General features: G+C 41.3%; 2 protein-coding genes and 1 long non-coding RNA gene across 9 annotated transcripts; 2 read left to right on the forward strand and 1 right to left on the reverse strand.

Moving 5' to 3' along the window:
* The first annotated feature begins 285 nt into the window (after window positions 1-285).
* On the forward strand, window positions 286-12,413 carry LOC104927450 (immunoglobulin-like and fibronectin type III domain-containing protein 1). Of its 2 annotated transcripts, XM_019265439.2 has the most exons (22): window positions 286-408; window positions 802-1,074; window positions 1,221-1,685; window positions 1,874-1,978; window positions 2,087-2,245; window positions 2,907-3,011; window positions 3,151-3,255; window positions 3,389-3,541; window positions 4,119-4,316; window positions 4,634-4,750; window positions 5,419-5,543; window positions 6,506-6,647; window positions 6,773-7,066; window positions 7,698-7,994; window positions 10,012-10,191; window positions 10,276-10,404; window positions 10,542-10,850; window positions 11,041-11,126; window positions 11,214-11,406; window positions 11,496-11,792; window positions 11,873-12,199; window positions 12,298-12,413. In XM_019265439.2, the coding sequence occupies exons 1-22, from the start codon at window positions 339-341 to the stop codon at window positions 12,300-12,302; spliced, it is 4,134 nt and encodes a 1,377-aa protein (XP_019120984.2). In that variant the 5' UTR covers window positions 286-338; the 3' UTR covers window positions 12,303-12,413. The 2 variants fall into 2 exon arrangements, with proteins under 2 accessions (XP_019120984.2, XP_027144118.1); XM_027288317.1 differs by lacking the exon at window positions 12,298-12,413 and having other exon boundaries at window positions 11,878-12,060.
* Window positions 2,170-9,464, reverse strand: LOC113747692 (uncharacterized). 3 transcript variants are annotated; one of them, XR_003463796.1, is made up of 3 exons: window positions 9,301-9,464; window positions 8,722-8,887; window positions 2,170-2,242 (listed from the first exon to the last, which is right to left on the reverse strand). It is a non-coding gene; the product is annotated as an uncharacterized LOC113747692 (long non-coding RNA). The 3 variants fall into 3 exon arrangements; XR_003463795.1 differs by lacking the exon at window positions 2,170-2,242 and adding an exon at window positions 3,337-3,538; XR_003463794.1 differs by lacking the exon at window positions 2,170-2,242 and adding an exon at window positions 3,411-3,521.
* Window positions 12,414-14,898: 2,485 nt separating the features above from the next.
* Window positions 14,899-20,392, forward strand: LOC104927446 (retinitis pigmentosa 1-like 1 protein). 4 transcript variants are annotated; one of them, XM_027288833.1, is made up of 6 exons: window positions 14,900-15,485; window positions 17,025-17,512; window positions 17,912-17,975; window positions 18,468-18,788; window positions 18,837-19,335; window positions 19,430-20,392. In XM_027288833.1, coding segments are annotated over exons 1-6 (1,653 nt in total). In that variant the 5' UTR covers window positions 14,900-15,206; the 3' UTR covers window positions 19,432-20,392. The 4 variants fall into 4 exon arrangements, with proteins under 4 accessions (XP_019129828.2, XP_027144634.1, XP_027144635.1 ...); XM_027288834.1 differs by having other exon boundaries at window positions 14,901-15,485; window positions 18,468-18,551; window positions 18,606-19,335; XM_019274283.2 differs by having other exon boundaries at window positions 14,899-15,485; window positions 17,028-17,512; window positions 18,468-19,335.
* Window positions 20,393-21,227: the final 835 nt, after the last annotated feature.

Here is a 21,227-nt window from a genome sequence, read left to right on the forward strand (position 1 = left end):
TCTATAATCATTCCCTATTCCTTATATAGCATGTTATGTTTACCCTCCACCATTTTATTGAAGTAAATATCACTGTAGAATAAATTGAGCATCTCTTATATAGGGAGTATTTCAAGATTTAGAGAGAACTCAACTTCCTTGTTTATTTTTTAAATCAGAGCTATCCTTTTAAACACAATGCACAATATACAGTGAATTGAGAAGATCTTTTCCATCATCAGAATGATTTTTTATTTTGCTGTACTTGGTAGGATAATGTGATACCCTATGATGAAGATTCAGAGAAACGTGGCCTTGTCAGTGCTGGGAGGACAAAGGATTTAAGTACCAAGAGCCCGATGCAAAACAAGACAGGGCTCAATGAGATGGATGGTGAAGAGGTCAACTTCCTTCCTGCAGACTTTAAACGTAGGTTCATAAAAATAAATAAATCAGAAAAAAAGAAACTTTCTCTGGCAATAATAATTTTCAAGGTCCAATCATAATGGTGAGATTACTGACACATACTGCTGTCTCTCAGACACTCAAAAGAAGGACAGTACTATACAGTAATTTACTTCTTCTCTTAATCTCTAATGATGTCACTTTGTGCTTTAGCTAAATGACTTAGGGAAAAGGTGACTGTGGTTGGTTCCAGTTTTTATGAATAGACGTAATCTCTCTGGTTCAGAGATTATACACACACACACACACACACACACACACACACACATTTGCATGGGTCTATACATCTACACAGCTCTCTTATTAATTGTATCTCTGATGTCAAACTCAGCCTTGACTTCTTTGCATTGCTTTCAGTTTCCAATGTGGACTTTGTTATCAAAATTCAGGAGCTTAAAGTTCAAGAAAGAGAGAATGCCCTCTTTGAGTGTGTCCTGACACACCCACTACCCAAAATCACATGGATGGGTAAAGGCAGCGTCCTTGAGGATGGAGAGAAATACAGCATAAGTGTGTCAGACCACAAACTGATCCACAGGCTGGTGATCAAGGACTGCAAGCGGCAGGACAAAGGCATCTATTCAGCTGTGGCTGGGATTACGTCCTGCAGTGCCTGGCTGGTTGTCGAAGGTAACACCTTAATGTATAATGCTCCAATAATCAATCTGTCAGTGTGTGCTGAAGAGATTCCTAATTGCTGCCGTAATTATGAGTGATGATTTTTGCAAATAAATGTGAGCCATGTGTCATGTATATTGTGTTTCATATTCTCTAAGCTAAGAGAGACCCTTCATCAGGTGGTAAGAAGATAGCTCGTAAAACTGCCTTAACTGTCGGAGCACGGACTGACCTTGAGAAAGTGGCCAGAGAGCAGCAAATAAAAAACCAAGAGGCGATGGAGAGGATTTTAGCATCAGTAAAAGCAAAACACAAAGAAGGACAACCGAAAGTCGTAAAGGCATTAACCACCAGTGGGAGAGATGGTGAAATAAGTGCAGCCATTGGACCGGGTAAAAGCAGCAGAGCGTTTAAGGATAAGCCTAATGCCACAAAAGCCAGCACCCCGCCCGAGTCACCAGGGAGCGGAGGAGAAGCAGAGATCAAAAACTCAAGAGGAGACGGCACAGGAGCATTAAATGTATCAAAGCGTGTAACGAAACCAGAAGTGAAACTGAGAGCGGAGGAGCCCAAGAACAACAAACACACTAAATCGGGTCAAGTGGATTTTGACAAGGTAACAGGTAAAGTCAATCCATGCCAGACAATGCATCAACACCAACAGCACTGCAGTGAGTAGTCAGCGGTGGTTCAAATTCATGTTTATGATGCGTTTGTTGTTTTAAGAATGGAAGAGAGGGAGATAAATTATTAGGACTGAATGTCACTGAGATTAGAGCTGAATTATTTTATTATCATTGACAAAACACAGATACAAATGAAGAAGGATATTCTGAAGACAATGAGGACTTCACTGGATCTGGCAGTAATTCAAGATACATAAAACATGGTCAAAAGACAGTACATGGAGAAATAGGTAAGACAACATGTAGAAAACTGATCATGTCGTTGTTATTGACATCAATGTTTGAAATGTGTTAAAGCTCATACTTATTTTACAAACAGTATACTTCTGTCTGTGCAGGATCCGGTGCCAAAGGTGTTGATGTAGAGTTAAACCAGATTCAAACACCTACTGCAAGTCAAAATGAAGTGACTGATTTTGAGGGAAATAAAGATTCTTCTGGATCTGTCAGATGCCAAAGGCACAAAAAGAAGGTCCAATGGAAAGAACATCCATCTGGTAAGGAACAACAGGGAACCGACGTGGTTCCCTGTTGTTTCTGCATGGAGGAAAAGTACCTCAGTTACCCTTCAAAATTCGTCACACTTCAGTAATGTTGTATCATGAAGTACTGACAGAAAAAACTGCCTTTATTAGTGCAATTTGTTGTTTCTTTTCTTTAGTTTATATAACATAACAGGGCTTGCATTGTCTGTGACACCTCTGTAGTAAGGGAGTCTGAGTACATATTCTAAAATAATAATTTTTTTTTTTTATTTGTTACAGAACAAAACAAAGAAAAACATTTGAATGTTTTTAAAAAAAGATCAGTTGCGTCTGGGTTGCATTATAGAAGATGGCATGTAGTGATTTGCATTATGTTTTCTAAACGCAAGCTGCTGAGTATGAACAATGTGACCGTCTTGGACTGAATCATCAATATTAATGATGAATCACGGGGGAAAAAAAGGAAAAAGATCAGCTGTTTAACTTATTTAGCACAGAATCCAGCTGGGCCTCACTTCTGTGCAACAAACACTAGAAAGATGTTATGCACATTTGTTGTTCTTGTCATGGTTAGTTATAATTATGATAATGATCACAGAGAGATTCTGCACAACAAACATGAGCAACATCGCTCAGAAATTAAAGCTGAACTATTATATTTGACATGCCACAGATACAACTGAAGAAGGATATTCTGAAGACAATGAGGACTTTCTTGGATCTGCCAATAATTCAAGATACATAAAACATGGACAAGAGACAGAACATAGAGACATTGGTAAGACCGCAGCTATTAAAATGTACTGCTATTCCCCACCCATGTTTATGTGTTTATGTAATGATTATAGAGAGAGTCTGCACAACCAAACTAATCAACATCACTCTGAGATTAAAGCTTTATCATTGACATGCCACAGATACAAATGAAGAAGGATATCCTGAAGACAGTGAGGACTTCACTGGATCTGCCAATAATTCAAGATACATGAAACACGATCAAAAGACAAAACATAGAGAAATTGGTAAGACAACACATAGAAAATGTACTGCTCTTAAAGACATGGGCTATTTGTATAAATATGGTTGTGACTGATACCAATGTTTGAAAGCTCATACTTATTTTACAAACAGTATACTTTCGAACGTGTTGTGCAGGATCCAATGGCAAAACTGTTGATGTAGAGTTAAACCAGATTCAAACACTTGCCACAAGTCAAAATGAAGTGACGGATGGAAATAAAGATTCTTCTGGGCATGTCAGACGCCAAAGGCACAAAAAGAAGGTCCACTGGAAAGAACAAACATCTGGTGAGAAACAACAGTGGAACAAACTGACTGCATGGAGGAAATGCACCATAACTAACCCTCCAGATTAATCACACTTGTATACGACAAACAAGTTAGCACACTGTGTTAAATGGAAATGTGATGATGTGAAAAACTTTGAAAATGATTCTGGAACTGAGAAATTGTATTGTTTTCTGAAAATGATTTGAATTTGATGCCAGCAACACAAATCTCATACACCTGGTGGAACAGCAAAATATGAAGTTTCAACTTTTTGCACATCATTTGTTTCCAGTAATATTTCACACAGCGGGCCAATTATTTTTTTTTGTTGTTGTTGTAAACAGGGTTGTAGTAGAGTACTGAGAAGAAACTAAGCAGAAACATTGTTAACAGTGCTTTTTTTCCTCTTTAATTAATGTGATATAGTTTTAAATGTCAGTAAACAGCACTTTGTTTTAAACACACTGATATGAAAACGGCAGCAACTACATACTGCAGTAGTCCTCTAGTCTCTAGTCCTTATTGCTCTGCTCTTAGTTTATTTTTGGATCATAAAGAGAAAGGTTTTTTTTTTTTCCCCATCTCTCTCTACAAGGGTCCTTTGAACATATTGAAAACCCACCGCACAAAGCAAAGTGTTTACTACCTGAAAACTGTGGCTCTAACACAGATCCAGGTGAGCTGTTAAGTGACAATGAAGCAAGTGACAGCGACGAGAATGACGACTCTACTGGCCAGGTCAAGTGCTCGAGTGGTTCAAAGCAAAGCCAGCAGCCACAGAAAGCAGTCAATGGTAAGAGACCACAAGTGGTGCATTACTGCATGGGAGGGGGAGTATGGGCTTTGGCTCTTTTGAAGTTTATATTGTGTCACAGCATGTTCTTTCACGAGTGGAAGGCAACCTTTATCTACACTGATTTCTGTTTGTTCTCAGCTATACATGGGTAATGTGTTTACTAAGTGACTTAAATTTTGTTTAATTACCCTGCATAATGTATAACTGTAAGCATAATTTGTGCACACTCTGAAACTGTTGTATTATTGTATACGTTTTGAACAAATGTCAATTACTGTGTGTGAAAAATTGAATATTTTGACATTTAAAAAAAGGTGAAGCTTCAGGTCCTGAAGAGCACAATGAGTGTGACGAGACTGAAGATGTAACTGGTTCTGCCACACATTCAAGGCGTAAGAGACAAGGCCCACTGATAGAAGACATAGTGATTGGTAAGTAATTTAAAGTAAAGTTGTTGTGACTGATTCACAGTCATGTCAACTTCAAGACTTAAGTTAGACACCTCCAGTAATCAAATAACCTATTTATTTATTTATTACCTCAGTACTACTTTACAAAAAACTTTTTTACTCTAAGTCAATCTGTATAAGTATACCTGTGGGTTTGACCATATTACCCAAAAATTCAAAATTAGTGAGTGATAGTTTCCCAAAACAATATCACCTCCCACTGCAGTTCCTCTGCAACTGATAATGGTATTCTTTGCTGGTTTTTACCCATATTTCATGTTGGTTTGCAGTTTTGACACAGCAGGGAGTCTCTAAGAGCAGAACTACACTGCAAAACCAAATTGTTTTGTCACTTTCATTTGCTATATAACAATGTTCCTGACAGATCTGTATTTGGCTAGAGAGGTTTTGTGTCAACAAAACAAAGTAAATTAAATAAGAAATGGGTGTTTTGAAAATGCTGTAAGAACCAGAGAGACTGAAAACTATCTGGAAATAAATGACAATAATTACACAATTTTCACAAAGGAAACAAGATAGATTTATTCTAACATCAGCTATATTTCCTGTCAGTGAAACAGGTTTGCTTTTGGATGCAAGTCAAAATAATGATAGTGTCTGAGGTTACTGTTTTATGTTATGTTCATCAGACCCAGGAGTTCATTTCATCTGTGGTCTGTCTGACGTCAGCGCTATCATCAATGAGACTGCTGAGTTGACATGTAAGCTCAGCAGTGAAGAGTGCGAGGGAGTCTGGTTCAGAGACGGCAAAAAGGTTAGTCGTAAAGGTCAAGCTCATACCGTTCCTGATTTCTGTGTCTGTGTCAGAAAAGTGGATTATGACAGTCTGGCAATCTGAGGTCACTTTCACACCTGCAGTTTAGTTCATCTGGTTTAAGGAAATAAATGATAGATCATCGATCGCCTTTTAGTTACCGTGCAGCTCACACACCAACTTTAGAAACAAATCAAAAGTTGTACCCACAGTAAGTTAAATTACATTGACATTAAACTGCGAGAAACGAGCAATCACATTATGAAATACCTGTCAGCCTGGCATATGCTGACTCTGAAGGCTCTAACCTTATCCTCTGTAACATCATCTCTGATGCCATGTAATTTACATTTTGTTGACGCCACAAGGTTGAGCCAGCTTGAGATGAATACAAACTCAAAAGGCATAAGGTATTAAGTTATCCTACAAAACTTTAAAAGGCTCGACAGTGATCTCCTCCATTCTAACATGAACAGAGTCATTTTCTTTATTGTCCAGCAGGAAGATATTGTCCATATGTTTCCCATTTTAGTAGAATCCCAACATGTCACCTGACATTTAAATGCAGACAATGTACCAAACTGCCCCAAGTGTGTGTAAGAGGATATACGGGGTATGTAACCTAACAGAGTAACTTGTGAAGTCTGGCTTTGTCGTGTGTGTCTGGAACATCCCTGCTCTTTATCATGCAATACCCCCAAAAAGAATTTGGATTATCCCATTCTTGATGGGGAATCCCTTATCCACCAATGGTGACTCCACAGATTTCATATGTTATGTGTTCATCTGGGACGTCCTTGAAACATTTGGCAGATGTTTAGATACGTTGGGCCCATTTGGAAGACGACACAGCTGAACACAAAACCGCTTGGGCCATAAAGTGTGGCTAATTTGAATAACTAATTAACTCACGATTGTGGTTTCCCGGTTTGTTTATTTTCATCTGCTTTTTCCCCCATCAGATATCACCAGATGACAATTTCGCTATCACTAAAGATGGTGCAATCCATAAATTAGTCATAATCAGGTGCGAGGAAGAGCACTCTGGGAAATATCGTTTTGAGGCAGACGGTCGTAAAACAGAGGCGATGGTCAACGTCAAAGGTTTGAGTATTTATCTAGATAATGTTTTCATATTGCAGTCTAACTGTAAAAAGGACAAACACATATTTTCAGATCACAGCTAAGTACCATATAAACCATATATAACCTAACTGTCTTCCTTTAAGATCCCCCGAGGTTTTACCCTGACGACCTCAGTGCTTTCACGGAGCCCGTGACAGTTAAAGTGGGGCACAATGCCATCTTCAAAATGCATTTTGTTGGCCATGAGCCCATAAAGATTCAGTGGTACAAAGAGGGAGAAGAGCTCCAGGATGACAACAATACAAAGACAGAGAAATGTGGGAGTCACAGCCGCTTGCTCCTGAGCAGGTGTCAGAGAAAGGACACAGGAGAGATCAAGATCAAGCTCAAGAACGAACACGGCTTCATTGAGGCAATTTCACAGCTAATTGTGCTCGGTGAGTGAACGAAGGACAAAGCAGAAATTCAGAAGAAAATCCGTTATCGCCCACATTTTTATGACCCACATATAACACTACAAAGATGTCAGACTAATTTAAAGGAAATCATTAACATCCAACTCCTTCAAGAAAAAGAGAATGGAAGATGTCAGAGGGTGTGATTTGTGCAGCGAGAGGTATTTTGCTCTGGCAAAATCTTTAGAACAGCAAACAGCAGTGTCCTTAAATGCTTCATAGCTCATGCACATAATGGTAAAAAATCAGGCCAGTCTTTTCTCTACCAGGTGAAGAGGGTTCCACATTTCATTGATCCCATCTGTTCCTGAACAGATTTAGGTGCTTATTTTCCAAGCGCAGCTGTCAAACTAGCTCACTATTGACTGGGAAAAAAAAAAAAGACAAGAGGTTTTTGTACTACTTGATACCGTGACACATTGAAGATGTGTTTTGGAAGTACATTTCAGTGTACTTCCACTGCCAGCATTTCAACTGTCAAATTTTTACCATCATTATCTCTCAGTGGAAATACTGTCTCCCTAATATAAATGCATTAGTCGCCCTCTCATATATATATATAAAAACTTAGGATGGCTTTTCAAACTCTTAATGGGACTTTTTGACATTTCAGACAAACCCACGCCACCCCTGGGTCCTGCAGAGGTAATTGAGAGCTCAGCTTTATGTATTGAATTTAGGTGGAGGCCTCCAAAGGATGATGGTGGCTCACCAGTGATTAACTACATAATGGAGCGACAGCAAGTGGGACGTAACACCTGGAAGAAATTAGGGGAAATCCAAGGAAATCCCAGCTACCGCGATACAGACGTGGACCATGGCCGGAAATATTGTTACCGTATCCAGGCAGTGACTGCGGAGGGCACAAGCGAAATGATGGAGACTGATGAAATGCAAGCCGGCACACTAGGTGAGCCGCCAAACTGGTACAGGGACGTACTAGAAAACAGACCCATCTACTAATCTTTTACTTTGCTTAATGTCTGTTAAACATAATCGAACACTTCAGTTCTTTATCTACTATTCATGATGTGTGTGTATCCAAACATTCCCTGTTCTTATTAAGTCAAGAGTTCAGAGGTTGATTCAAGGGGTAGTCAATCATAGGCCAAACACAAATAGACAAACAACGCCTGCACGTCTTTAGCCTGTGGGAGAAACCAGATACAAACAAGGAGATAATTCGACACACAAAGGCCTGCTCAAAGCTTGAGACAATATTGCTATGAGAGGACAGTGCTAACCACTGAGACGCCAAGATGTAATCTAGACAGTCACTCGTAAAAACAACAACATGATAAACTATATAGTTTCTTTTCCACCCACAAAAACAACACCAAACTAAGCAAACACTACAGTCCTGCTCACTGTCCTTTCTATCTCAAGACTTCAGGCCAACTGAGCAATGAAATCACACTTTGCCAAATTGCCATCTATGTTTCTTTCCAGATCTGAAAAGAGATCTACACCACTATGTTCACTGTGTTTCCGATTTATGAATCTGTTACAGACGGTAAGGCTCATATATGTATGCCTCATGACGGCACAACAGCCAATACAATGCCAGCAGAAAAAGGCACAACAAGCACAGACCTTGTTTCGGCACGGCATCCAAAGAAATAATGAAATGCACTTACTGATTGAGGTGCTTGATTATAGAGTCACTGAGTTGTCCAATTCAGACCATCAGTCCCACCAGTTTTAAAAAGGACTCCACAGAATTGCTGGCCAGAGCTGAAAGTCGTCCTTGACAAGTCTGAAAAAGTCTGCTCCAAGCTCCAAGAACCAGTTATTCGCTGCAAGCTGGAAAAGAGTAACAAAGTTTGGATAGCTGAAAACTGAAAACCCCAGTAAGTTTTAATGTCCCAGTAACAATGACAGTGAACCAGCACACACAACAGCAGGACTTCCTCTAATTGCAATGCAGCTGTCATTATTAAACTTGTGAGTTTGCCTGATGTGACATGTCAAAGTGCATTTCTTCATTAAAATACTGGATTAGGTAACTACCAAAGGGTTCAACTAGGAACACTGCAAAGAATTAACTATATAACCACTTCATTAGGTACTCCTAATGGGTACGCCATTATGTAAACGCTTTGTAAAAGTAGAGCTGCTGGAGCTCATTACACTGAACAGGTGTGCTTAATGAAGTGACCAGTGTTTAGGCTAATTATTTATGCAAACCCCCCACAAGTCGTTTTTATAAGACTTACCACCTTTTTGAAGACGTTTCCAGATCACTCAGAGAAGTTTATGTCGACCTGTAACGAAAATAATCCGTCTGCCCTTCAGCCAAACTTAAAATTCATTTCCCCAAGTTGTTACTCTGGGTGATTCAAAACCCGGAGTCAAACAATTACAGTCCGCACAGGTGTGCACAAAGAAAGGGGTGTGGCCTATGCTAATTAGGGGGCGTGCAGAAATATAAGCGAGGACTGGTGAACACACTGTATGTCATATATCTTTCACATAGTCTAATATCACTGCATCCAAATGGAAAAGTTAATGTGTTTTTCTCTCTGTTAACAGACCTACAGTACCTACCATCAGCTGAGTCATTACTGCCCCCTGCTGTTCTACAATATCCACTAGACTAACTTGGTTGTTATCTGGTTGCTGTAGTCTACACACACACATATATTCAAGTCGTTGTTGTCAAATTCAAGTTGGGTTTTTTTTCCCCTGATCATCAGCTCAAAAGCAGAAAATATGATGATAAGATGTAAGAGAAAAAGGTGCCAATTCCTACACTTGAGCAACAAAAAAGATGCTCTTTTGCTTCAATAAAGTACATATTTTAATTAAAAGACTGTTTCAGCACAGGATTGATGTTAATAATAACATTTACATTTACAGTTTACATGCATACTTCACTTTTTTTTTTAGTTTTACCAGCACAGCCTCTCTGTTTCTGCATGTTTCAGCTTTTCCGGGCCCTCCAGCACCTCCAAAGGTGGTCAGTGCCTATGACGACTGTGTCAACATTTCCTGGGATTCACCAAGTAACCGAGGTGGTTCACGTATCCTCGGTTATATTTTGGAGAAACGCAAGAAGGGGAGTAATCTCTGGACTGTTGTCAATGCCATGGATGAACTCATAAAAGGTCTGCATTTTTATTTGACTCTAGTCCAATCTGAAGACATCGGAGATCTCGCACTGATGTTTTGTTGTCTGTAATCACTTCCAGAGAAGAAATATGCAGTGAAAGATGTTGTGGCAGGTATGGAATATGAATTCAGAGTTACGGCCATAAACCTCTCAGGAGCTGGTGAATTTAGCAGCCCATCAGAGTTTGTTTTTGCACGGGATCCCAAGAGTAAGTGTTGCAACTGTTTTTATGATATACTCAACAATAAACAATACATTGCAGAAAATATATTCACGTCTGTATCTTAAAAAGATAAACTAAAGTTGATACTAAAGGTGTGATATTTCTAAATTTGTGTACCCAAGAGCCTCCCGGTAAAGTTACAAGCCTGAAGGTGACAGAAACTTCTTACAGCCACTTGGTCCTGACTTGGACCAAACCTGAGGATAAACCGGGGATACAGGATGAAGCAAAAGGATATTTTGTTGAGATTCGGCAGGCAGACTGCATTGAATGGTCCCGTTGTAATACCACCCCCATCATCACGACTTCCTTCAGTGTGAAAGGCCTTAAGTCCATGGACACGTATTGGGTGAGAGTGATTGCGACTAATGACGGAGGAGAGAGCGCTCCTGAGGAGCTGGCCAACTATGTCCTTGCAATGCCCTCACCTGGTATGTCAACAAATCAATTTAAGGAAACAGTATGTTGTATGTTTATGTGTTCACAGAAATATTGTCATGGTTCCACATTAAATTAGTTTAAAATCAGTAACTCTGGGCATAGAAATACATAAAAGACATGACTGTGTTTGAGTTAAATATTAACCAAAGCACTTTTTATTGTTTTTGTTTGTTATTTTAGTGAGGCCAAAGTTCACAAACCACAAGATGAAGAGTTTCATAGTAGTGAGAGCAGGAAACTCTGTCAGGATCACAGTGAACTTTGAGGTGAGATACTGAGGTAAAATGTGGTTTCACACAAATAAACAGAAGAGAAACCCAAAGGATAATACTCTTGTATGTTCTCGTTTACAGGCCTCCCCACGGCCAGATATTATGTGGCTCAAGGATAATGTGCCAGTGACAAAGCGAGTTACTATCAGCAACTCTGATGGCTCGTCCCAGCTGCTGATCCCCTCGTCTGAGCGCTCTGATTCTGGCATCTACTCCATTTTGGTGAAAAATCTCGCAGGACAGGAGACATTCAGCACAGAGGTTCGGGTCACAGGTAAAACTAAGATTAAGATATATGTTTCTCTTTTGCCATGGACAAAGATGTGTTAATGGGCCAGACAGTAAAAGTGATTGTGGTTACAGATGATCCAAAGCCTCCTGGACTGGTAGAACTGGAGGAAAATGTGCCTGGCACAGTGACTGTGATTTGGGAGCCTTCTCCTGATGAGAAGCGTGATGACCGCCTGCACTATACAGTGTCCAAGCTGGATTCTACCAAACGCACTTGGACCACAGTGGCTGACAGACTCTTCAATAACAAGTTCACAGTCTGCAATATCATGCATGGGAGGGAATATAATTTCCGCGTCTATGCCAAAAACGACATGGGCGTATCAGCCCCCTCAGAGTCACCAACCTGGGGGATGGAGAAGAAGAAAGGTGGGTTTGTGCATCTCAAACAACCACAAAAAACAAATAATCTTTTTTTCATGAGACTGACTGTAACTCCTTTCTTGTAGAAAAGTTTGTGGTGAGTGTACCGACCAGAAAGGACTGCGATTTGCGCTGTGCTCCGACCTTCGTTGTGCCTTTGAAGCTTCACACTGCACCCACAGGCTATGAATGCTACATGAGCTGCGCAGTAAAGGGAAATCCCAAACCTCGTGTCACGTGGTATCGAAATCACATCAGCCTAAATACTAATACCAACTATTACATCTCCAACACCTGTGGAGTTTGCTCCATGTTAATTCTCCACGTAGGCCCCAAAGACATGGGAGAGTATACTGTCATTGCAGAGAACGCCCTCGGACGGGCTGAATGCTCCACCGTCCTCAGTGTCAGAGGTGAGAAAGAAACACACCTGTGTTTTAATTCCAAGGATAGAAAGAATAAAAGAAACGTACTTAATGATGCTACATCATGTCATCTCTCTTCTATACAGAGTGAAGATGCAGAGGCTACCACAATATACGCAGTATTCATCTGAAAGTTTGGATATCTATGATAATACCTGAAGTGGTTGTGCTCGCTGGATGTGGTGGAAAAAGATGATATATGAGATATGAGTTTTATTGGAATGACACTAAAATGCAAATAAAATCATTTCTCAAACGAAACATTTGCATTCCTGATTTTAAAATGATTGTACTGTCGAGTACTCGTGTAGACTTTTCTCACCATTTACTCACAAGCTATTTTAAGCAGCACAACCTGTTTTCCTCCTCGGATCACACACAGGCTGTCTGTTCTGTTGACTTTCTTGCTCAGTATTAAGATCTGTTTGCTTTTGTATGGTTACACTCAGTTACAGCTTTAGCAGTCCTTTTTTTAAAAAGAACCCCACACTTAAAGCTGCAGTATGAGTGTATTTAAAGGAACTGTGTAAACCAGAGTTGAAGTTTTAATGAGGCAAGTACCTTTTGAAATGAAGGGGAGAGTGTGGCATGTATATGTAATTGCCCAGCTGTAGGTTTATGTGTATGCATTTCATTTTGCACGTTTTAAGACCCAGCCCATTAAACTGCAAGCAGTTCTATTTTGAATATAAAGATAGATAAAGTAATTCAGTTTCTTGAACAGCCACAGGCTACACAAAGGCCCATTTTCACAGCAGACGTGTTTACAGCCTGGTACAAAAAACAGTTTTGGTCTCTATAGCTAATTTCCCCCGTTAATGACAACTGTACTGAGGGTGAATTTTTATATAAATTACCCGTTCACATTCTATAACGGCTCAAAGTTATGCATAATTAACAGCGTGGTCGCTTTGATTGACAGGTGGGTGTCTTCAGGTAGCTTGTTTTCATCAGAACTCAACGGCTTGCAGACCACAACGGGCACCTGTCCTGCATTGTCACTAGGATGCTAGACATCTTTGCAGCTGCGGGGCATCATCAATACTGTCAACTCATGAAGCAACTCGAAACTTTGCCTGCTTACAAGGAAACCTTTAAAAGCGTTACTGCCCATGGGAACCATGTTGTCCGTTACTCTAGCCATGATTGGTCTGGCACCTGGTGTGACATCTGTATTGAGCAGATATTAATGAAGGCAGCCAAGTCAGAAGGTGGACTGAGCAGGGGGAGGATGAGAAATAGTGATTCTTGTCACAGGTACTGGGTGCTTACCCTCAACCACTTCTCCAATGTCAACCAGGACATGGAGGAAGTCAGCGGTTTGTTACTTCGACAGTATAAAGAATAGACAGAGCCTTTTTCGAGTTTCCCAAGTGCTGTTTTGAAGCCGAACGTATGCAGCACTGGATGCTGCCATGTACTGCTTCTTCCACCTCCTGGTTAATCTAAATATCAGCAAAGACGTGGAGCATTGGCGGACCTAGGACGACCCGAATGAGTGGGTCCACTAATAAAATAAGATAAGATAAAATCAGATCAGACATACTTTATTAATCCTACACTGGGGAAATTCACTTGTTACAGCGGCTCATAGTATACAAAGTGGATGATAAAATACTCATAAACAAATAAGTGAATAAATAAATATGGGCCGTCCTGGTGGACTCCCCATGTACGAAAGGCTGAGTCCTTCCTGCAGTGAACTGGTTCCAACTCCAGCCTGTGGTCCTCATTTTCACTGTCAGTAAAACATATTTAAATCATTATAGCTATTATGTTTTCATGTCTTAGGTAAAACAGGTCATGAAGAAGAAGAAAGAAGAAGAAGAAGATATACTTTATTAATCCCTCAATGGGGAAATTCTTTTTTCACTCTGTTTTTTTATTTACATGCATTTTACCCGGACACACACACATGCAGTACAACGGCATAGACATGCAAAAATGTGGAGAGAGATGGTGGAGTGATGGGCAGCCAGCCCGACCAGCGCCCAGTGAGCAGTTGGGGGGAGTCGGTGCCTTGCTCAAGGGCACCTCGGCAGTGCCCAGGAGGTGAACTGGCACCTCTCCAGCTACCAGTCCACCTTCCATATTTTTGGTCCATGTGGGACTTGAACCGGCCACCCTCCTGTTCCCAAGCCAGATATAATACATGTAATAAGTGGTGTAGATCCTAAAAAATACACTCTCATGCTATCTAAACCATAAATTAAGGATTATTAATCAATTTATGTTAGATAGGGTATTTATATATTCTAAATAGATCTGGTATAGTAACTTTGTGAGGGGGAGATTTCAGGTGGATTGTTTAAAATCAGCAAAGGTCAAGATGTCCACATCTTAGAAGCTGAAGGTGACCTTTAATTTAAAAAGTTAATTTTAAAAAAAGTGTCTTTTCCACAGTCCGTGCATGCATGTCACTGAATACGTCACTCTCATGACCAAGGACAACAAGTAGAAACTCTCAGGTTAAGTGATTAATAAAGTCACCGTGCATGGATCTTGTCAAGCCACGTGTTTTTTTTTCTGCCATGACACGCCATCATATCCCCAGAGTGGCTTTACAGCACAGAGTGTGCAGCTCTGCCCTCAGCTGCAGTTAAAAAATAGCGCACGGCAGTTGCCATTAGATGACAGCAGCGCACATGGTGACGGAGCCTGATCCACTCTCAGTGGCGGACCCGCCTCCTCTCTCCTCCCTCTTCCTGAATGGACGAACAGGCTACCTTACGGTCCACGCCTCCCTGTCCCCCCCCACGTCTCTCATCCACTGCTCCGTCCACTTTCATCAAGACGTCGCTCGTCTCGCTGCAGCTTCTCGGTTCTTTATTGAGCGGTGATAGAAACCGGAGCGTCACTTAAAGGACTCATCTGAAGTAAATCACCGCTCACACTTCTTGTGCACGCTTTTTTTTTTGTGTGACCCACCAGGCTTCACATATCACCTCTCTGCCTTGCAAGAACATTGTGTCCTTTTTTTGTTACGGTGGGGGAAATGACTGCCAAGCATCGGAAAGGGAAAAGCAACCACAAACAAGAAGAGAACTTTTTCAAAAATGATGTTGTGGAGACTGAAGTTCGCGCTGGAGGAAATAATCACGCTCTCCTCTTGGTTTTATTTCTGATGATTGTGATCGGCGGTGCCATCGGCGCATGGTTCTGTGTCCAACAGAACCAAACTTTAAGTCAATTGACAGACAATCTCATGGGCATGCAGATGAAAATAGTCAAACTTCAGTCTTCCCACGAAGAAATGCGACAGTCAAGCAGTAAGGTAAGGGATTAATACAATAAATGAGCTGTCTTTGCCCCCTATGTCAGGATAAGATTGATCACCAGGGTTTGGAGCCACCACCAGTGCAACACGCCTCCTGTGATCTCCTGCATGAATCCACTTTTCATGCATGTATAACACTTCTACAAAACAAGAAGGCCCCACCACATGCCAACAGTGCACACTGACCAGTGTTACAAGTAAGGAAAGTCAAGACCTGCAGGCCTCTATCAGATTTCAAAATGCCAAGAGCCTCACTGGGTACAAAACGCTGCTATTTCTAACATCGCACAGCTGCCATGGTTTGTAGGATCATTCTTGACAACAGGGACCCTATCACTTACTGAAATTCAGCAAATCTATTCAGCGTGCGAGTTCTCTGTGGAAAATGTTATGTTCTAATGCCCAGTCAGTCAACAACCACCACCACCACCACCACCATGCTTCCAGAGCTGTGCAGAGATGATGCTGCCAGAATAATAATAAACAAGACAGTTGTGCTGCCAGGGCTAAAATTAGTCTGTGATTTTTGATACTGAACACCAGAGGCTGGTTTACAGGCCATCGGAAAGATTGGAGAGCAACAGAGTGATGATTGTTTCATCTGAAGTGACGCAATATGTATAAAAGTGTTGATATCAGTGCTTAAACTTTAAGAGAATTGTCGTATTTAACGTTTAATGTGTCAGAATGAGTGAACTGACCCTGTTCTGTCACTGCAAACTGAGCAACATGGCTGCTTTGGGCTACGTTTCCCTCTACCTGTGAAGTTCATAGCATTCCAACTGTTTGACATAGCTGCAGGCAACTTTAAAGACATGAGCAAGACTTTTTTTTTTCTTTTTACTTTAACTTTTCCTTTCTCATGCAACTCCACCTTTTGGTTCAGGCAAGTCAATGTGGCAAAAAACCTTGCAGGACAATAAGCGCAGCCAGCTCAGTCTTGTTACAGAAATATTTCCATCAGGAGCAATAATCTGTTTTCTGTGACTCACGTTTGCCGTCGGCAGGTTTGCGCAAGTTTTACCAACCAAATGCTCCTTTTACGCAAATCGATTATGCACTTCCTGTAAGTTCTTGCAAAGTTTTACCGAGCCGTCCATGCATTCCATGACCTGATATGGTTGATCTGATACGGTCTGATTGGTTGCTTGGATTCCGATAAGTTGGTGTGACAAGTTAGAGGAGCTGTCATGGAAGAAGGAGAGATTAGATTGATGGACAAGAATTGAATGAACAGATTGTACCAGCCCATAGATCTAATGCTGAGCAGTGTAGAGGCTTGTGATTTAAAAAAAGCTTTGTTTTATGGATTTATATACCCTGAAACAGTAGGAGAAATCTAGTTTTTATGAGTTAACTAACATAAAAACACGAGTTTGAGATAAAAGCTTTCTTGGCATCTCCAAAGTTATGTTACATAATATTCATGTTATACATTTTTCCACTTATACCCTGGTTAAGAGACTATTGAAAAGTCTGAATGACACTCACTCCAAGTGGCCTTCTTGACTCAACATCACTTCTGTCTCGTTTCAGCAGCACATTTCAGAGAGTCTGGAGACCCGCCTGAATGCCCTGGAGGAGTCTAATGAACTGGCCCAGAAACAGGTAGGCATGGCCTTGGCTACAGCTGAACAACTCAGGACGTCTGACCTCCCCGCTCAGGTGCTGTCGCTCCACACCGAGATGAAAACCCGCCTGGCAGAGATGCAGCAAGCCACCGTGTCGCTGGAGCAACTGAGCCAGCTGCAGACAATGCTGAAAGGGAAGAGCGAGGAGTTCGAGGGGGTCAGGATTCAGGTGGCGGATCTGGCCGTGGTGAGCTCTGAGCTGTCCAGCAAGGTCGAGGTCTTGTCAAGGAGCCTGGGAGAAGCCGAATCAAAACTGGAGGAGAGAGCTGGACAGGTTGCCGCGCTGAGTGCAACCCTGGATGGGCAGGCTGCCGCGGTGGTCGGACTGAAGGAGCAGGTGGACACCTACCAGGCTCAGCTTGAGGCCAGCACACTGGAGATGGCCTCTGTCAGGTAGGATGTGGAAAAAGCAGCAGCTTTTGAAGCTGTGGAGAAAATAGCTCACCTCCTATGAACCATAACTTTATGTTGACTTTGCAAAAGCCCCGTTGGCTGCCACTGTCTGCGTCTCTGTGGCCAGCGTCTGCAGGCCTCATACTCACATTGTAAGATTGCCCAGATCTGTATAAACATTCCTATTGTATGGATGGTTTTTGGAGCTGAGTGCTTTTGCGTAAAACTTCCTTTTGTATGTAAGTGGGCACTCTTTGAAGCTGTGGTTCACAGGGTATTGTTGCACATGCCAGATTCAAAGAAAAACATGAAGCTATGTGTGTGTTTTGCCAATAATATAACAGCAAAAAACTGATATTTCCACCCTGAAACTCACTCTGAGTGTCTTCTGTCTTTCAGAGGGTTGCTCGAGAGGGAACAGTCCCAGCAGCTCCAGCAGGATAGTGTGGAGGAGCAGCTCAAAGTAAGTTCGACCCTGCAGGATCAGAACTCAGCATACAAAAGCAAAAGCAGGTTACACACAAGCCAAGCGGAGATGTTTGAGGTGATTCACAGGTCTGTCACCAGACTAAATCAGATTTGTCTTTGTATATAATAAGAAACTAAACAGGTCACCGATGTAAAAACAAAATATATCATTAGATTATGCAGAACCTGCCTGACAGGACTTAACACACATACTGTCAGTGCACATGGTCTCTTTACTATTTCTGTTCACCGTGTGTCCATAGGGAACCATAATAAGATTTTCATCTCATTAATTTGAAGGAGTTAATTGCCTTCCATGCATTCTCTGGTGGATTTGCATCTACACTTCATTCACACACTATAGATCCTTGTGTTGTGTGTTGTTATCGAGGCACCTCAATGTCCAGATGGCAGATATGCGATCGATTTGCTGTGTTGACTCTGATATGAACTAACACACAGTGTTTTATTGCTTTACTCATATTAGCCGGTGGAAGTAACTCAACCTCTTGCTGAGCCTGAGGAAAAGACAGAGGAAGACGAGGCAGCGCCTGCAGCTGAAGAAGAAGAGGCGGCTCCTGCAGCGACAGAAGATGAGGCGGCTCCTGCAGAAACAGAAGAAGAGGCGGCTCCTGCAGCAACAGAAGAAGAGGCGGCTCCTGCAGCAACAGAAGATGAGGAGGCTCCTGCAGCTGAAGAAGTAGAGGCAGCTCCTGCAGCGACAGAAGATGAGGAGGCTCCTGCAGAAACAGAAGATGAGGAGGCTCCTGCAGCTGAAGAAGAGGCGGCTCCTGCAGCTGAAGAAGAGGCGGCTCCTGCAGCTGAAGACGAGGCAGCTCCTGCAGCTGAAGACGAGGCAGAAGCAGATGAAGTTGAAGAGGATCTTCCTGCAGATGTAGAAGAAGAGGCAGAGGCAGAAGACGGTGGAGAGGCTCTTTCTGAGGACGTAGACGAGGAGGCAGAGGCAGAAGAAGCAGGAGAGGGGAGTGAAGGCGAGGCAGCTGCACAGGAAGCACCTGTCGAGCAGGAGGACTCTGTGACAGATGAGACTGCTCCTGCAGACGAAGGCGAGGCAGTAGAGGAGGAGCAGATGGAGCAAGAAGAAGAAGAAGAAGAAGTGGATATGACACAGACGGAAGAAGAGCGACAGAGCGTAGAAGAGGAGGCTTCTGAAGGAGAGGAAGTTCAGGAAGAGCCAACGCTCGAGGAGGAGACACTTAATGTCGAGGAGGAAGTGTCAGAGGGGGATGAAGGACAGCAGGAGGCCGCAGCTGAAGAGGAGAGCTTCAGTGAAGAGGAGGCAAATGAAGAAGTAGAGGAGCCGTTAGAAAATTTGGATTTACCAGAGGATGAATGTAAGTCAGAATATATAAAACGTGATAAATTAAAGTATTTATTGATTTAAATCTTGTCATGTCCCTCCTAATAGTTTCTTGTTTTGTTTTCCAGAGTGCATTATCACCAGAAAGAGATTGTATTCCACACCGGACACATCCACCAAGGAGGATGGGGACTTTTCTCCGTCTACAATATGACAAATGCTGTAGGAAGGCAGTATTGATTGCTGTTGTATAGGTGCATTATTCAATATGTGGATGCTCTTTTGAAAGGCAGACCTAGTCAAAAGAAATCAGTCACCATGCTTGAGTCGGAGCTGAAACCTTGTACCTCAGAATATCAGATGGCTAATAAGTAATTCAGGGTTTAGCTGCCAATAACAACCTCAAAAGCCTTAATCCATAAAAAAAGTGACTGTCTTTCTACAGAGCGTTTTCATAACTCGCACTTTTATTTTTTCTTACGTCACAGTCTCTGTACTAAACTGGAAAAACTAAAAGCCAATGATATAACAAGAAGCCATTGCATAAACTGTTAATCGATGCACTTGAAGCCATACGTAATGCATGTCTTGGTGACATTAAAATCTGTTTCTTTTTGTCACTGCCTGAAATGTATCATGAGACAATGTTCCAGAGGGGGGAAAAAAACAGTTGCATTAACTTAATGTATCCCAGTTGTTTACACAGGCAAAACTAAGCCAACTAAGGAACTAGTAAAAACTTAAAAAAAGCAAAAAAAAAACTTTGATAAGAAAAAACGAGAAGAATTCCTGAATGTTTTTAAAGAATATGACAAACTGTAGTTGATAGATTTTTTTTTTTAAAAGTACATTTCTGTGATTAAGTACGTAAAAAAAAAAAAAACTGGAGGTTTGGCTTGTTGTATTTTTGCACTTTTTATTTTTTTTTAACGGATTACAATTCCAGTCAGACCGAACACACCTGTAGTATTATGACATACAGTGATCTGAAAGTCTGGGTCCTCTACCAAGAACTGTTTGGCTTCATCAACATCATTCTACAGCTTTAATGCTTTTTTTTATTCAAAAGATTAGATAATGTAGTGCCGCTATATGATAACAAATAAGAGCGTTCTATGCATTTTTGTCATTACTAATAATGTTTTGACTTTAGCAACATAAAGCGAAGTTGCTCGAGCTCAGTGAAGCACCTCAGGGACAAATTGTTCTCCAGACGGATGGAAAACTATTGCAGTGTTGAACTGCAGCTACATGCTGAGGAATATTTTCGCAATCAAGTTATTTTCCATCCAAAACAACCCCAATTAAACCTAAATTTATGTATGCCTACATAAAAATCAAGTAGTTTTGTAGCAGCTACCACACCACATCTTTAATGAACAAACCAGCTTGGCATCAACATTTAACAGCCACACAGTGAAACAGTTCAAACAGTGTGAACAGTAGCTGAAATATGTGAGCTACACAGAAGGACTACATTGCAGAGCCATGTCAAGAGTTTCTAGCTTTAGGTTGCACAGGAGAGGGGTTTTCCAGGACTCACATCGTAACCATGGATCCAAAGTGTACCAGGACTGTGAGATCTGATGGAAGAGCAAGTAACGCCGATGTTCACGGCTCTTTATATCCACGGTCAGCTGATCTCAACTGTGCGAAACGTGCCTGGGAACATTAGAAACAAACATGGTCACATAAGACATATTAATGTGAATTCTCAAATAATGCTCTGCTACACAGTAGAGTGCAAGCTGTGATGAAGAATGAACATGTCAAATATTATTATTAATATCAAATATAGTTGTTATAAAAAATTGCCTTTTTGGAGATATGACAAATGTTTGTGTGGTCATGCTTCAATGTGGAATGTGTTTTCAACAGAGTTCTTGGTAGCATAGTAAGACTTTGAACGTCACTGTACATTTTTAC

This window comes from Larimichthys crocea, chromosome XV, assembly GCF_000972845.2.
Source record: "Larimichthys crocea isolate SSNF chromosome XV, L_crocea_2.0, whole genome shotgun sequence".
Classification (NCBI taxonomy): Eukaryota; Metazoa; Chordata; class Actinopteri; family Sciaenidae; genus Larimichthys; species Larimichthys crocea.